Raw genomic sequence first — 18,245 nt, 5'->3', positions numbered from 1 at the left:
ATTTACAAACCTAAGCCAGACCAAGGACATTTTAAAAATGAGGACTACTCTCTAAAGAAAAGCAGCATATAAAAAGCCTAGACATACCTACTACCTTTATACACACAAAACTTGAAGCCTCAACAGAAAGCAGTGACATACACATTATAAACAACTACTCTACGAAAATATTTCTTAACATAAGTTTTTGGAACACTTCTGTGGATAGTATAGCAACCAAAATGACAAGATTACACCTATTTTGAAACTTGTCCTTGCAGAATAGTCTTCATGTCTTCAGTAGGGTTCAAGTCTGAGTTGTCAATCTGAATAGATGCTATATATCACACTTTCTCTGTTATTTAAAAATTATATTAGGCAACACACCAGAGAGTTTCAGAGGTGAAACACAACATTCCACTTCTTAGATCTCCTCTAAGAAAGAGAAGGAACTGAAAAATAATCTATCTTCAAGTGATTCAATAGTATCTATGCCCACATTAACAAGTAACATGGATCAAAAGAAGTGGATGTGCATGGGACCTCTGGAGGTCATCTGGTCCAACTCCCCTGCTCAAGCAGGGCCACCTAAAGCCAGTTATCCAGGACCATGTCCAGGCCATTGCAAATATATCCAAGGATGGAGATTCCATAACCACTCCGGGTAACCTGTGCCAGTGCCTGGACACCCTCAGAGTAAAACAGTTTCCTGATGGTCAGACAGAAACTCCTGTGTTTCAGTTTGTGCCCATTGCCTCTGGTCCTGTCACTAGGCACCACTGAAAAGAGCCTGACTCTGTCTTCTATATAGGCTTCAGATCTGCAGTATGGGGACTTTTTTTTTTGTTTCTGTCTTTTTTTTTTTTTAGGTAAGCAATCTGGACTAGTCTGAGACTTGTCTCATGGAGCACCTCAGGTGCACTTTGAGAACATACCTTCTAATTTAGTTGAATCCAACAGGAAATGGATTTACATGCTCCAAGACTTCTTCATAATGTGAGCCAAAATACAAAAAGTAGGGATGACCAGGAAATTCCTTTCAAAACCACACCCTTCACTCAAAAATAGACAAGCCCGAGGTGCACGTTATATAAGAAATGCTTGGAAAAAAATGGTTTTGCAGTATAAATTATCATGACATACATAAGGATTTATATTCATTACTTTATATTTTTCCAAGATAGATAGATATGATTCAGAGATCCTTTTTATTTCTCTTAACAAGATGTGCAAATTCAGAATGAGAAGCAGGAACTTTTTTCAGGAGTGGAATAAGACACTAAATTAAAAATCATCCTTTCACACAACTGAGGATGATATGTAACTGCATTTATGTTACTAAAATCACAGCAGTGCATTTCAGAATTACTCCATTTTCCAGAATGAACACTGCTTACCAAGCACAGAATTCACCTAGGAAGATCAAAAGCAGCATTGATTCCATAAATATTGTGGCTGACATCTTCCTTACATCTGTTTAAGCACCACAGAAGCAAAAATTCATTCAACTGTAGAACAGGCACCGAAATTATGCAGAAAAAAAATAACATGCCTAGTCAAGATCTTTAAGTTTACCTCTCCAAGAAAATCAAGCTAAGTTGCTAGAGCCTCAAAACATGATGAAAGGAATTGGTGCTAGGCAACTTTAAGTGTAGTGCCTTGTTAAATACTAAGCAACTATTGGGTAGAGAAGTCTTCTGATGAATGAAAAGTAACATTTACCTAGCTAAACAAAGACATTTGTCTGTAAAATAGGTTTTGTTCAACACATTGCAAAAGAGCTGTCAAGAAACCTAAGCATGTTTCACATTTGGTCATGCTGAATTTATTTCTGGAGTAGTTATCAGACTGCTCACCTGCAGGGAGGGTTCTTTCACAGCATCTGATTGCTTGTTGACCTTCCAAGCCTTTTCTGTGTTATCCGACTGTGACACATTTGACTCAACCCATTCAACTGAAGAATCCTAAAAATAGTTTAATGTAGAGAATAACACCTTAACATACTATTATATTTTGATAAAATGCAATACTTACCAAATATATTGATAATCAAAATGGATTCTGATTGCTAAGCATTACTAATATAATACTGTTTATTAGTTTAAAATACTGATAATAAAAATAGAATATTGATATTCCCATAGGATATTGTTCCTTCATGATCAAAACATTCCACCATACTTCACGAGCACATCACAGTATGTAACATTAGTTCATACTGGCAGTTTATTTGCTTACCACTGCTAAAGTTAAAACTATCAGAATAAAACCAAAACCGATTGTTTTTATGGCATTACAAAAACAAAATAATCTAAATTCTTTACTAAGTATGTTTTACATTAAAAAAGCAAAATCAGTAACACAGCACAATATAAAGCACTGTACATGCTACCTCCTCCTATTTTCATATCCAACTTCCTACATTTGCACTTACAAAGAGTGTACTGAGATTTTACACTTGAAGCAAATAGGACTCCATTGAACAGAGTTTCTTTGCTATTTACATGAACCTGTCATGGGAATAACAGACTTTGAATCGAAGGTATCAGCCAGTAATGTGCTGTATCCTGGGACTCACTGATGTGATCTGAGGGGTTTTGATGACTCCCATGGGAAATGTGGGACATTTGTGTCTTAGGTTACTTCTCACACTGAAAAGCATAGTTCATTTCTGATATCGGTCCCTGGAAAATAAATGTCATCATACTGCATGTTTCTTCACTCAATAAAAGAGACTCTCTGAAAAGAAAAAATCACAGTGCTTCCTGACTTGCACCAAAATGCTTGGAGGATGTTTCACACAACATAGCCAGAAAGCAGCAACCAGATTTCTAATGCAGCCTCTGTACTGTTTTGCCAGAGTGCCCCTCAATGTGAAGGCATCTGTTTACAGATTCAAATGCACAAGTTTGAGCCTTCCTTCAGAACCACGTACAACTCTCATCTTGTTGGGAGTTTCCATGGCTGAACATCCATGGAAAAAGGCAGCAGTAACTCATGCTTAAAATCAAAGTCAAGTATTTGCAATTTTAGACACATCATTCTACCATATACCACTCACTACAGGGAACCTATGAATTTTTCCACTCTATCCTAGAATGACGATTTTTTTCAATTTCTCTCTGCTGAAAAACCATAAATCCCTTAGTTCCTAATGTGTGAATTCAATATTATAAAATTCACAAGCACTCATATAACAGCATCTTTTAAATTGATTAAAAGCTTGGTATATTAAAAAGACAAACTGCCACAGTTTTTCACAACAGAAAATGGTGAGAATGAGTCTTAATTTTACTAACCATGTGTACCCACAGAGACTAAAATGGTGCAGGTTTTAAAAATGTCATTTGAAGCATTTTAAAGTTTCTTACTTACCGAAGAACTATCAAGTAAGTCATCCTTCTTTTCAGATTTTTGTTTCTTATTTTTCTTCTTTTCTTTCTTAGCTTTTTTTGCATGCTTATCCTTTTTCTTTTTTTTCTGCACAGAATGTTCCTACAAGTAAATGTTTGTAAATGACATCCAGTAAACCAAATCACCCACATACAAGAAAAACAATCACAGTCTACTTACCAAACCACACTCAAAAAGGTAAAACACACACAGCTGGACATAGCTACATTTTACTTCTCCTACTCTCTCTCTGTTCTATTGGGGCGAGGGGGAGGGCATGCCTCACATCCATAATTGACTTTTCTTCCCCTCTCACTATCTTTTTCACTGGAACTAAGACACTATAACTATACATAGAATATCTTCTACACTACATTTATTTTGGACAAATCTATTTCCTCAGGAATCACTGCATCATCAATACACATCTGTCCTTTGTTGAAATATCTGCACAGATTTCTACACTAAAAGGATGCGATATTCAGAGGTTCCATTAAGGCTTCTCCTGTGAATGACCACAAACAGGACTGCTACGAAGCCTTGGATCCTCCAGATTTCTTCCCATGGGACTATTCTTGTCTGGCAGTGCTTGCTCTTCTGCATTTGGTAGAAACTGAGGCTGGAATTGAATGACAGAAATTTTTCCTCTTTGTAAGTAAAAGATTATTTCCACTTAAAAAAAAATAATATCGAAGCATAAAGAATTCAGAAATTGGGAGGTTTTTAAAGATCATCTTAAAGCCCTTAAATCCTTCTGTTCATACGAACATGCTATAAAGCTAACACCACGATTCAATGATTTACAGTTCCGTCACCTTTTCCAGTTGTTCTACACGTTCATTCACATCAGCAAGCATCCACGTATCTTCACCTCGTAGATGCTTTAGCAGCTTGTGCCTCTGCTCCTTTTCATAACTAATTTGGGCCTAAGACAAACAGAGAAGAAAAATAACTAGGCGGAGTTCAGTAGCATTTACTTACAGACGCACCTTTGTAAGCCACACTGACACAACCATACACAATGTCGAGAACTGTGGTTGAGAACTTTTCCTTTCAGAGGACTGCAATAAAAATACTTTTGGATTACATGGTAAAGGGGAAATTCAGCTAAAACATATTATGCGCCCTCCTTCCTCAAGCTGAAGCTTTGCAGCTCCTCTAGCACTGATTTCATCCTATCATCCTAAATAAGAGTGACATGCAAACATTCAACTTCCATTCTTCATTCCAATAAGTCTTCTGTTCTTACAGCCTTCATGAACTGCATATGATATGATATAGTGGACTTCTGACTTTCTATTTCAAAAAATTATCTGGGCAATTACTGCATTGCAAAGCAGAGCTCACTATCTGTTAATTTGAGAAGTTAGCAAGCCTATCTCTGTGCACATTCAACTTCGAAAATATCTCAGCCAGGTGCAAAACTTGGAACTGCAGAAATCCATGCTCTCAAGTAGTATATAAGTACATAAGGATTAGCATTTTGGGCTGCAGAATGTTCTTCCCTTTCTGGTTATGGAGATAAAACTAGAAATACTTTTACTACTATTTCTGCAACTACTATTTTACTACTAACACTGCAGACAGTTCCAATTCCTGAAAAGGATTTTTATAAACCACATCAATAAAATAATTACCTTTTCATCCTCTAAAGTTCCCTCTATTACTTTCAGGAGAAACATGACTTTCACAAACAAGTTTACTTAAATATAACTTGCCATTATAAAACTCTTTATCCCAAAGTGCAATATATCACCACACCTGATTAAACAGGAGGAAAGTTATTTTATACTCTTACAACCCTAATTTTGTGTGAGATAAGTCTTGCAAGTTTGAGCTTGCTTTTGTTTTTTTGTTTGTTTGTGGGGGTTCTTTTTTAAATAACTAAAGTCAAAGCAAAAACTAAAGGTGGAGTCTGGTTTTCATCCTGAAACACCAAGTTTTACCAGAAAGTGTTTTCAATGATAAGCCAATAGATCGCATACAAGTTTAAAAAAGACCAATATTTTTAAAAAAAAAAAGAAAATCTAGGCAATTACACAACCAGTTGAAGTCTTTCCTCCTGGTCAGCTATTAGTTCTCTGTAACAAACTCTAAATACAAGCCTGTGCACTGCACAAGGCAGCAACCTCCTTATCACAGACCAGATTCTCTTTTTTGATACAGCCAAGAAGGAAATCTGCAGCTTTTGTACTGATAGAAAACGAGGCTTGCAGGAGGATGACCAGTACACCATAAGAGTTCAATGAACAGAAATACATGCTAAAAAATAAAAGTTAAAAAAAAAAATCTAACTTATAAGGTAGGAGTGCTGTTGTATTTTTGAACATTGTCATTAGCAATACTGAAAGTGGCACAAAGAACCAAAAAAAAAAGAAAAAAAATACTGGCCCAAATAAAGCATCGTTTTAAATCTTCACTGCCTACTTTCTTAGAGGCCCCAGAAGGTGATAAACTTTCTAATGCACTTAAATGCAAGCAAAGCAAGGCTGCTACCCAGACTTCTTAATTTTAGAAGGGCCTTAGCAAAACAAAACAAAAAAAATTAAGTCAGCTCAAATAAAGAGGCCAAGACTGGGACTTCCATCTCTAGAATGAAGCTGACAGTCTAAAAGGGTGAATGCTACATCTTAAAATTCAAAAGGCAGGGATAAAGAAAGAATGAGTTAAGAGCACATTGAGACATTTATTCTGACATCAAAACAGTTTTCCAGTTTATAAATAAACAAAACAACAAAAGAATAAGCAGGTGGATCATTGTTTTGGCTGAAGTATACAAATACATACTCAGAACACAGGATGACTAGAAATCATCAAACTGCAGACTGTTGTCTCCTGAATACTAAATGAAAAAGAATTGGGCAAGATGAATCTGTAGTGGCAATACCACCAGAATGTTAAAAAGAGACAGACACAAAAGCATCAGGTGAAAGTTTGTTTCTTCTTAGACAAAGATATAAAATATAAAAGATTCTTAACAATATCCATATGTAAAATTAAAAAATAGAAAGCTGCCTAGAGATTTTAAAAGATGAAAGAAGTTGTATTTTCACCTAAATTATCATTTTAACACAGAACTAGAAAGTTAGCAGCGATACCCTCTCATCCTTTCTATCTCTAAAAACTATCTAGCTCCCTCTACCATCAAATTACAATATTCATTTTTATTGTAGGTGAATGGTTTCCCCTCACACACACCCAATTATTTCAAGGTGGGGGGGGAGGGAGGGAGGGAAATCTGTCTGCACTACTTCATTAGCTTCAAATCTTACCTTTCTATTCTACTTGTCTTCTATAATGATGCAGGGCTTACTAGCACCTAACTGTTTTTTCTTCCTTTTCTACATAATTAAGTCCCCTGTCAGACTCATTGTTCTGTGCTATGAAGGCCAACTCTAATAGTTTCACATCTCTCAGCCCACAGGAGTTCAAGCATTTGATTCACATTAAGGTTCATTTAAACTTTATGATACCACAAAAATATCCAACAATTTATCCTTTCCCCTTTACAAATGAGTACTTAATACATTTAGTGTTTAGGTACATTTTAGGTCACCACTGCAATATTTTTTATGTTTTTCCTCCATAAATATAGAATACTGAATTTCTGAAATACCTCTATTTCAAAGTAATGCATTAATTATGCAAATGGCATGCCACACGAACACAGGACCATTACAAGCAACGTGTCAGGAAGGGCAAGCATCATGCTGTATTACATACTTCTGCAACACCCCAATAAAGTTGCTCATAGTCTCCTTTGCAACAAGCACAAGGTGAAGTATAATGCTGGCAAAGCACTCCAAAAGGTCTGTTGGTAAGGTGCTATAAAAACAATAATTACTCTACAGCACTATGTTAGCAATGTTTGCCAAGGTGAACAGAGCCAAACTTTGTAGTCTTTACCACAGGCAGGCCAAAGGGGTCTTGGATATCACAGCCCATCTGAATGAGGAAGGAAGCCAAGCTCAGGGAAAGTGCTTTCTGGTTTTCATTAGGCAGGTCATTAAGGCCAGCCTGCATGATTGCTGACAACGGTATCTGCTAAATGAAGAATAAACCTTGCTCCAAACAGCCTGCAATACACTGCAGACACAAACACCAAAAGCTGTAAAAATGACACCATGACACCACAGGAAGAAGCAGAAAAGATCAAAGACACTGCCAACGGCCAAGGTTTAGGTTGCACAATAAATGGAGGTTGTTGCATGACAGTCCCCCAAAGATGTCCAGAAGTGGACATGCCTCCCCTAGGGATGGAGGCTAAAACACTCCCTCCCCAGCCCACAGAAACCCTGACCAATGCTCTTTCCTGACCCCAACTCTATGTACCATTTCAGCTCTCACCAAGGCCAGGGAAAATTTTCCATATCACTGCAGAGACCATGTAATTTCCCATCTTTAACTGTGGTCAGTCTCTAGCTCTTCAGATGATAATCATCATCATTCAAAAGCCAAATTCTCCATCCAAAAGAAGAAAAATTCCCTTTTTCTCCAAAAAGCAATCAGAAGAAACTCCACAGCACAACACTAGATCAATACAGCATGACAAAAACATCCAATACAGAGAGCAACAGCTAAGCTGCTTTAACGGCTACCTGCCACTGAAGGGCAGGGCTCCATTCCCATACCTCTCCTCTCTGCACTCCCACTTACATGTTCCCACCATCTTCCCCGCACAGGTCCGTCCCTGCACGCCAGCCTCAAGGGACTTCAAGGACTACCCTGACACAAAATGAATCCCACCAAGAGCAGGGTGCAGCTTCCTGCAGATCAAGCTTCCAAGCTGGCCCTCTGGCAAGGTCATCAAGGCTACTACTTTAAGCACAAGGAAGGAGGAAAAAAATGTGCACTTTGGGGAGGAAGGGAACAGGAGGAAGAAGTGTGGAAACACTCCTTTTGGCAACAGCTTTGTGTTAGATAAATTCAAAAGACCTAACACCTAGGCTCAGTCCTTCAGATATTAACATAAGGCACCCAAAACCTAAACAATGAGCCTTCATTTCTAATGTCAGGACCACCTCCCATCCTATTACACAATCCATTCCACTCATCTACCAGTTCCAATATTCAGCTATCAGAAAGGCTGCTGTGGCCTTTAGTACCCTCCCAGCTTCCATCACCTCAAAGCTCAGGGAACCTGAACATACCCTTCCTTGCAGTTCTGATGTTCTTATACCAATTCTCTACCTGAATAACACACTTATTTTCATGAATGCTTAGACTGTTTTTTCTACCCTCAATATTCCAATTATTGTTACATCCACGAAGCTTTCCCAAGGAGGACAGCAGTGGAAACACAAGAAAGGGCTTAGCTTCCACCCCAACTTGCCAAATCACAACTGAGTCAAGGTGCTGCCTGTAGCTCCACCTCTTCCAGACACGGCTGTGCCAGCTGGAAAAGTCACTGCTCTTTGTCATTTTCGCCTGCCAAAAGGCACAGAAGACAAGCCACTGAAATGACCAGCACTTAAATCATTTAAGCTTCTTGTGATCAATAATCATTACAGAACAGTCAGACATGCAATTTAAAGAGCAGACTGTAGGAGATGTCAACCGTCAGTCAGAAACATTTGGAAGGCAGTAACTGTTTCTGCTGTCACAGCTGCAGACACAACAGATAAAGAGATGCACAATGGTAGCTACAACTGCTAGGAAACCATAGGCAGATATTTCATGTTAATGTAGGACCTCTCCACTCCTGTGGCAGAGCAAGCTCTAGAGGAAGGACTTACAGAATATAACAATGAAGACACCTGTCTTCATCACTTGCCTTCTAGAGTGACCTGTCTGTTAAATCAAAGATGTTGCTTGCAAAAATGCATATAGAGATGCTTTGTCAAAAGCATCTGAAAGCCTTTTGTGAAAAGGCAGTATTCATTTCTCAGTGCTGTTACTCTCCTAATATCACTCAAAGATTTAAGTCAGTGTAGTAATACTGACATGCTTACTTCCTTCAACAGAGAGTCAGGGATGCAACACTTCATAAAGGATTTAAAAGGGAAAAAACAAAAAGGAGGTGCTTCGTATTACAGCACAGAAGCAACTTTCAACAAATAACAGCTCTATAACCCCTACCAGTGATATGTTCTGCTACTAATTTCTGTCTAAGGAGAAATTTCTGTAATTTTCCACTGAAAACTAAAGTGTGTAATACTGCCAAAGCATTCCATCACCTCAGCAAATGCTAATCACTGCAACAACCCAATGGTTAGGCTTTTATGAAGAAATACCTGATCAAATTTCACTGGGAAAACCTGCTGATGTCACAGCTTGTTTAGAGCTCAAATACAGTGAACTCAGTGATATTGTTACACATTGAGGGTTTTTTAATTTTAGGTTATATTTTCAAAGAAAGTAAAACAAAAATAAAGGTAGAGGTCTAACTCAAAAGCATCAAACAAGATGTTTCCAAAAACAATGGCTTGCACATCTCAAATAAATTTTTTCAGAAACCTAAGTAAGTAAAACTAAACACACAATTTCTTGTTTGTGCAATGAACCTGTTTCAAGGTATCATTTTATTTACATTGTTTCAAGAATATATCTTATTTGTTTGAAATACTGAGTAAGGTCTTACTTACCTACACTCAACTTTTTTTTTTTAATCAGTATGTACTGCTATCAAGAGAAACTTGTAATCTATCAGTAATCCTTAACAATTAAAAGACAGCATTTTCTGCACAAGGAATGGTGAAATCACATCACTCTCAGAGACCAAAGAGTGAAAGACTCAAAGTCCATGGAAAAAAAAAACAAATAACAGAAGAGCAACCCTGAACTACAGAAATACCATATCATAGCACAGATGCAAGAATAATCCAAAATTGAATTATTGCTAGTTTTTACCAAAAAAACCCTGTGTTCATGTCTAGGAAAAGTACACATCCCTGCACTTACAAAACACCCATCAGATTATTTTCTCATTCTAACCTTGCAAACTAAAACAGTAGTGTCATGAACTATTGCACTCATCAAAACAAGATGCTATATCTGAGCTTAATAACAATTTCCATGTCAACACTTAATTATTTGATTACTGATCATTTTCATAAACATTACCAGCTGCTGGGTTTTACCAATGCAGTTGGGAAGACAGACTACACAAATAAAAGAATACATTTCCAAAATTTAAAAGAGAACTCTCAATCCATGAGTTGAGTGGTATTTTGGTTCTTCAAAAGAAGTGTAAGTTTATAACTGGCAAAAAACATGGAACAGTAAATAAATTAAAAAAAAAAAAAACCAAGAAGCAACTTCTTTTGTTCAGCTTGTTTTAAAAGTAAAAGGTTACTAAAGAAATCCATTCTATTTCTATAACCGTTTCAAAATCTAGTAAATATTTAATCTCTTGATTTTTGTGGATATGGAATCTGCACGAGTGAGCTAATCCCAGATTCTTCTACTGAGCTTGGTGATTTGGGAAGAATTACTTCTGAAGAGATAGTGAAGGTTTTCTCAGACTCCTCACTGTCCTAACTATCAAGAACCAGAGCTGAAGAGCTCCCTTTTATCCTAGCCCCAACTACATACTCTATAGAACAGAAGACTGACTAATAATTTCCAGTATTTTGTAACTAACAGCTCCTTAAGATGAGTTGGTTGAACATCTCATCTTTCCAGAAACAAAACTGCCGAAGCACAGTCATTTCTGCAAACTTCTCGGATTATCAGAAGCAAAGACCTACACAGCTTCCCAAGTGTCTTTCACAAAGCAAAAAGCAGGAGCTTTCAAGATTGCAACCACCAAATAACTGTCTTGACTACGTCAGCCACATGTGAAATGTCCCTGCGCATCTCTTTCTTTGCCTTTGCAAGCAAGACAATCAAAATGCACTGAGATAAAGCCTTGCAGTAGTTTTCTCCCAGTTCTGTTCCACCAGTATAGCAGCAAGCAGCCTAACCATAATCAAGGTAACCTAAGTAAAGCAGAGAAAGTCAATACACTCAAGACATTAATCCGTTCTCACTTACTGATATTATCAATAATATACATATTTTAATAACAGATTAACATCTTTAGGAGTTCATAAACTTCAGAAATACTTCATTTTCTTCAAATAAGGACTGGTTTTCCTTCCCCAGTAAGAAGTACGGAAGCAAAAAAACCATACCAACTAATTTGCCATTTGCAACTTTTTTCCTGCATAAAACTTCAGGCAGAGTACCCCCAAGGGGAGACTAGTTTTTTTCATTTGTCTGTTTTCTCCTTTCGTCTTTTTCTGAACGGACAGAGAAAAAGAAAGATTTTCATGCCTGCTCGTGACAAAATCAGTGTTTAACTTAATTCAAAAGAGAGTTTATTAAGAAAAGTTCAAAACATAAAAAATAAAAATGGAGTTCAAACTTAGCTAAGTACTGACTATTGCTAGATGTGTGATGCTCATATTCAGCTGCCTGAATATGAGCCAGCAGTGTGCCCAGGTGGCCAAGAAAGCCAATGGCATCCTGGCTTGTATCAAAAATAGCGTGGCCAGCAGGACTAGAGAAGTGATCGTCCCCCTGTACTCAGCACTGGTGAGGCCGCACCTCGAATCCTGTGTTCAGTTTTGGGGCCCTCACTACAAGAGAGACCTTGAGGTGCTGGAGCGTGTCCAGAGAAGGGCAATGAAGCTGGTGAAGGGTCCAGAGCAGAAGTCTGATGAGGAGCGGCTGAGGGAACTAGGGTTGTTTAGCCTGGAGAAAAGGAGGCTGAGAGGAGACCTTATTGCTCTCTACAACTACCTGACAGGAGGTTGTAGAGAGGTGGGAGTCGGTCTCTTCTCCCAGGTAACAAGTGACAGGACAAGACAAAATGGCCTCAAGTTGCACCAGGGGAGGTTTAGACTGGATATTAGGAAATTTTACTTCACTGAAAGGGTTATCAAGCATTGGAACAGGCTGCCCAGGGAAGTGGTTGAGTTGCCCTCTCTGGAAGTATTTAAAAGACGTTTGGATGAGGTGCTTAGGGACATGGTGTAGTGGTGGTCTTGGTAGTGTTAGGTTTACGGTTGGACTCGATGATCTTAAAGGTCTTTTCCAACCTATACGATTCTGTGATTCTGTGATTCTATGCTTAATGGGGACAACATCAATTACTTAAGCTAAATGTAGAAGATTTAGCCACTTTATCAAGTGCTATTTCAAATGGTACTATGTGACCACATCTGATGTACTAGTACATATTACATACATATCTCTCTATATCTATATATATCTATATATATTCATCTCCAGGCTTTGCAAGTTACAGTGTCTCTCAACTCCAAGAGAGACAGAAACGTTATTCTGTCAGCAAAAAGGTGGCAGCAAGTCAGTTCCATTTCTGAAAAGCAGACAGCAGAGTACTGACATGGCAACTACAACATCCTCATGCTTCCGTGTTACAAAATGCTAAACTGATTTTGCACAGAAATAACAGAGTAGCTACATGAGAAGTCTTTTAAATGTTGCCATTTTACATAGCTTAATGTTAGGTTATTCGGTCAATAAATGGGAAGAGGAAACATGCAATGAGATTTTTAAAAAAAAAAGTTTCATTCCTAAATTTCTCTATCAGACAAGATAGGGATAAAGGAAACTCTACAGTCTCCTTTGTCCCATATCGACTTAAATGGGATAAAATGCTTATTATACACTTTTGCTAACACATTCTAAAACTCTGGTACAGAAAGGGGGGTAGCAGGGAAACTACCAACCTTCAACATGTCCTCTCCTTACTCAAGCTTTTAGTTCTTACTGCAAGGAAAAGAAATAGTTCAATGATGAACACAGCAATTCCACAAGCAACAGCAACAAAAAACATCTGATCATTAATGTACATTTCAGTGCTACCCAATGCACCCAAGAGAATCCCTGAAAGTCATGGAGTTTGACTTAGCTCGGAAGTGGAAAGATAACACTGAGGAAAAATAACACAGACTCTAGAATGTGCACTTTCAGTAAGAAGCTGAAAAGTCATATTGCAAAAGTTTCTTAATGGCCATATAGGGACCAAGCACCTCTAATGGTTAAATCCTGTAGAAAACAATGTCATTGTCTCAAAACCCCTTCCTGCACTCCACAAAAAAATGGACTTGTAAAACCATAGTGCCTAGTATTTCACAAATTATACTCCATCCTGCTTCCCTGTATTGAATTTCTTAGTGTTCTGTCATTCTCAGAACTGAGAATCTAAGCTAGTATTCCAACTGAAAAATGTCCAGTAATGTCCAGGGAAGCTGCCAAAAGTGGATACAGGGTTAAGGCCAAAGTGAGACATCTCCAAAATATTCCTGTATCCTCCAGCAATTTGAGGCTCAGCAGCTTTTCAGTCAATAACTTTCAACATATATTTTTGCTTTTTGGCTATTCTTGTCTGGATAGAAGTGAAGTGTCAGTATTTACAACATGCTATTCAAGAGGCCCTACAAGTTCTCTTGTGGATCATCCGAAAGTTCATTTCTTTTGTCTGCTCTAAGCTGGCTACCTGCAAATCCCTTAATATGACCTAGTTATTGTGTTGAAAGAAACAGCAGATTCTCTATTCCCTTCTCCGTATCACTTATGATTTTACAGAACTCTCTCATATTAACTTTTTTCAGCCTATTTTTCCCCATCTCAAAACCCTGAGTCTCCTTGGACAGTCTGTACCAAGATCATCTGACACCTTTCTTCCCACCTTCTCCAAGGCTGTTCAGTTGTCTTTGAGATGCTGGGACCAGGACTATAAACACTATTTCATATTATACAGAAATCTGTAATGTGTCTGTGAAACCACTTTCTCTGTTCTTTGTTCCTTTCCCAGTAGCTTCTAACACTTGATTAGCTTTTGTCTGAGCAATGCTGTAGCATCTTTATAGAGCTATTTACTCCCCAGTTGTTAGTTTTGAGTGCTAAAAGTCAACTCGGAGCCCTCTGTTGTATATAGAAAATTAGGGTTGCCTTCCTCCAGAAAATGAGGGTTGTGTATTTGGTTTTATTTAGTATTGCACAGAAGTTGCAGATATGTTTTTAAGATTTCCATCTAGGAGTAATTTGTATTCATGGCATTTTAAAAACATGCTGAACAATACAATGGTGGTCTGTTTCTTGTTCAAGTCAAAGAAAAAAAAATCACAAAATTCAACACAGATCCTATATACATACCTTGCAATACAGCACATCTTATTGATAAGAAAAAAGATGAGGTTTAGTTTCATTCTAAAACCTCCAAACCAGTTTTTCTAATATTCTTCAGCAAGGCTGATGAGCAGCATCTAAACCTACAAGAACATATTAACACTGACCTATGAAGCTACATTACTATCAAAGACTTCTTGAGACATATCCTAACAGTTAAGAAGCATTAAGATATGCTATGCTTAAGATATCATGCTTTCTGGTACCAACTCAAACTCTGCCAAAGCCAACCTTTGCCCCTTTTTCCCTCATATCCTCTGTCTGAATAAGTGCTCTCATCCCCAACTTCAACCTTTTCTCTATGAGAGTAGCTTTGGCTCATTGCTGTAGCGTTTCTCCAACACTACTGCAACCAAACTTCCTTTCTCAGCTTTACCGCCTGCCAGAACTGAGACTTACCTAAACATGATGAGAGGTTAAGTATAAATTCATTACCTTTTCCACAGATTGCAGCATATTGAATACCACAATCCAGTTACTATATTAAACACCTTTGTGATGTTTTTGCTACATCTCTTACTTTAACAGTATTTTAGAGATATGAACAAAAGAAGTAAAAATCATCCACAGATGTTTGCAAAGAATAAGTTACACCAACATTTTTAAACAACATCCTCACAGAGCACTTTTATTTCACGTTAAGGTGCTGATGCAAGTAGAAGCAAATAAGAAAATAAGAAAATTATTATTTAAGCAACTACTGTAACAATGCCTGATACTGTAAAAGGCTTTTACAAAAAGTAGCCATTTATCAATGTTTTTTACTCAGGCTGGCAGCCTGTCACAAGTGGGGTGCCCCAGGATCAATGCTGGGCCCCACACTGCTCAGCATCTTCATAAATGATCTGGATGATGGGACTGAAAGCACCCTCACCAAGTTTGCTGATGACACCAGAGCAGGTGGTGAGGTGGACACGTCAGAAGGGTGGGACTTCTTACAGAGACACCTGGACAGGCTGGAAGAGCAGGATAGCAAGAACTGTATGAAGTTTAACAAAGACAAGTGCAAGGTCCTGCACCTGGGATGACATAACCCAAGAGCCCGACACAGGCTAGGATCCGTGTGGCTGGGGAGCGGCCTTGCTGGCTGGGGGTCCTGGTCGACAAGAAGCTGCACGGGGGTCAGCAGCGCACCACCACAGCAACAAAGGCACATCGGATCCTGGGCTGCATCTGCAGGGGCATCGCTAGCAGCGATAGAGACGTGATCGTCCCACTCTACTCAGCACTTGTCAGGCCGCACATGGAGTACTGTGTCCAGTGCTGGCCCCCACAATTCAAGAAAGATGCAGACAAACTGGAGAGCATCCAAAGGAGCACCACAAAGATGATCAAAGGGCTGGAGAACCCACCCTATGAGGAAAAGCTGAAGGAGTTAGGTCTTTCCTCCCTAGAGAAGAGAAGTCTAAGGGGGGACCACATCACAGTATTCCAGTACTTAAAGGATACCTCCAAAGACGGCAGAGGCTCCCTCTTCACAAGGAGCCACGTGGAGATGACAAGGGTCAACAGGTACAAGTTGCAGGAGGAGAGGTTTCATCTTGACATAAATTTTTTTACAGTGAGAACAATTAATCACTGGAACAACCTTCCCAGGGACGTGCTGGAGTTCCCACTGCTGGAGGTTTTCAAGATGCGACTGGACAGGGTGCTAGATAATCTCATCTAGGCTTCCTCTCCCACAAAAGGTTGGACCAAGTCATCTTTCAAGGTCCTTCCAACCTGAGCTGTTCTATGATTCTGAGAGAGTGGCAATCCCCCAGATATCTTACTGTGTAAGCAGCACCAAGTGAGACGATGTAAAGTAGGATAATGGTGTCCTATATAAGTTTCACTTTCTTCCAGTTAAAAGTATTTTCTGAACATCCAAGAGGTTGAACTGAGCAAAGGAGCACTCTTAAACGTATCATACAGCAGTTCAAATAGCACAAAAGACATCTTAACAACAAACTTTTGTATGATTCACTATTACTAAGTTAAAGGAATTTCCCTTCCACTGCTTGCCAAAAAGGGGGAATCACACAGTGCAGGATCACCCCACACGTGTGAAGTCACTGAAGGGAACTTCTATTGCCTAGAAACAGTTCCACAACTGTGCAAGGGAGACACCCACAGAATATATTACCTGAAATCCTCTCTCTGTCTTCCTACTTTGCCTTGAGAAAAAGACATCACTACCATGTAAGCGTCAGGCTATTCCAAGTCATTTTCCCATTACTTTTTTTCTGAAAACATCTTTGCCCAGTAAGATTTGGTTGCTGCTTATTTTGGCCTTCCTTCTCGCAAAAGGTCATCATCACAACCTCATACTTTTTGCATACCCTGTCCTCCTCTTACACTTTTCTTTCCATACAGTTATGCCCCACTCCTTAAACTTCAAAACAAGTCACGTCATCTAACTGATGTGCTATTTACTGTTTTATCATTCACTCTACCTACAAGTTACAACAAGAATCAGCAGCTTACTGCACCAGTACCAAACACAGCATACAGGGAGACTTTGAATAAAACACATCAGCATTAGCCCAGGTCTCCACATCACAGCAACTCTACCAAAGCATCTGTGAGAGGGAGCCTCCTAATTCTTGGCTAACACTACAGCAAGATATAACCAAGCAAGTAACATCCCGGCTCCACAAAAGCAGGCTGTCCCACTTCTGTTCAAGTTATCACAAGTTATTACTATATCATGACCGGAGTGTTGCAATGGAGGTATATTGACACTTTTGGAAAGACGGGCCAGGAGGACAAGGAGGAGGAGTTGCCTTTTATGTCTCATTTAAGGACAGGCTGAGAGCTGGGGCAGTTTAGCCCAGAGAAGAGAAGGCCAGGGAGTGGGGGTGGCGTCATCTTATCAATGTATACAAATATCTGAAGAGAGGGTGTAAAGAAGACCGACCCTGGCTCTCTCCAAAGCTGTAAGCACAGAAACACGTAATAAGTGAAATACGAAGTGGATCAATATCACTACAAGTGGCAAAACACATAAACTCAGGTGGCTGTCACTCAAAACTAAGTTCCCGGTTGCTTTCTGCCACTCCCGGTACCGCAGTCCAGCTCCCCTCGGGGCAGAAGGGGCTCTCCCCCGGGCGTCCCCCTCCTCCATCTGCCGCTGGTGGGCCTGCGGGCGGGAGGCCGCGGCCAGGGCGGCCCTCAGGAGAGCACCGACCCCGCGCAAGACGAGGCCTCCCCAGCACCCGTCCGGGGGGAGGCAGGGGGCTAAGCGGCCCCCGGCGAAAGGCCGGGCCGGGAACCCCACCTGCGCCAGCAGCGCCTCCCGCTGCCGCTGCCGCTGCTCCTTGCGCGCCGCCAAGCTCCGCTCGCTCTCAAACCCGGACGCCATCGCCAGTCCCCACCGGAAACCAGCCGCCGCGCAGCAGCCGTGCAGCAGCTCCGCCGTACGGCGAGGCCGGGGCACTGTCGTAAACGGCGTCCCGGGCAACGGCGGGCGGGGTGGCGCCGCGGGGCCTTCGCCGCCGCCTCGGGCCGGGCCGTGCCCTGGCAGTGGCCTCCCTGGGGGGAAGCAAGGCCCGCCTCCCGCGTACGGGGTGAGGCGGCAGATCCCCGGTCCCTCCGGACGCCAGCTCGCAGCGCCTCTGGTCTCGCCAGCGTCGGGACGTAACGCGCTCAGTCTCATGAGAGAGTTTCCCCAACTTCTCTCATAGCTTCAAAATTAAAGTCAACTTGTGGAAGGCTTCCCACGGCCTCGCACGTGAAGGTCACAGCAAATACCG

The 18,245-nt window shown here is 40.1% G+C and overlaps 1 protein-coding gene across 2 annotated transcripts in view; it reads right to left on the bottom strand.

Annotated features, from left to right (window-relative positions):
- The window catches only part of CWF19L2 (CWF19 like cell cycle control factor 2), an 86,791-nt gene extending 68,888 nt beyond the window's left edge, over positions 1-17,903 (bottom strand). The window contains exons 1-5 of one of the 2 annotated variants that reach the window (XM_072850612.1): positions 17,771-17,859; positions 13,050-13,089; positions 4,188-4,298; positions 3,355-3,474; positions 1,836-1,943 (exon numbers count right to left, since the gene is read on the bottom strand). In XM_072850612.1, the coding sequence (XP_072706713.1) occupies positions 1,836-1,943; positions 3,355-3,474; positions 4,188-4,298; positions 13,050-13,058 (348 nt within the window). In that variant the 5' untranslated portion in view covers positions 13,059-13,089; positions 17,771-17,859. Of the gene's footprint in view, positions 1-1,835; positions 1,944-3,354; positions 3,475-4,187; positions 4,299-13,049; positions 13,090-17,770 lie in introns of both variants that reach the window. The other variant, XM_072850611.1, reaches the window with a different exon arrangement.
- Between the last annotated feature and the right edge of the window lie 342 nt (positions 17,904-18,245).

Source organism: Ciconia boyciana, chromosome 1 (genome assembly GCF_034638445.1).
Source record: "Ciconia boyciana chromosome 1, ASM3463844v1, whole genome shotgun sequence".
NCBI lineage: Eukaryota > Metazoa > Chordata > Aves > Ciconiiformes > Ciconiidae > Ciconia > Ciconia boyciana.
The sequence above is the reverse complement of the archived record's forward strand: the minus strand, read 5'-3'. Positions and strand labels throughout refer to the sequence as shown.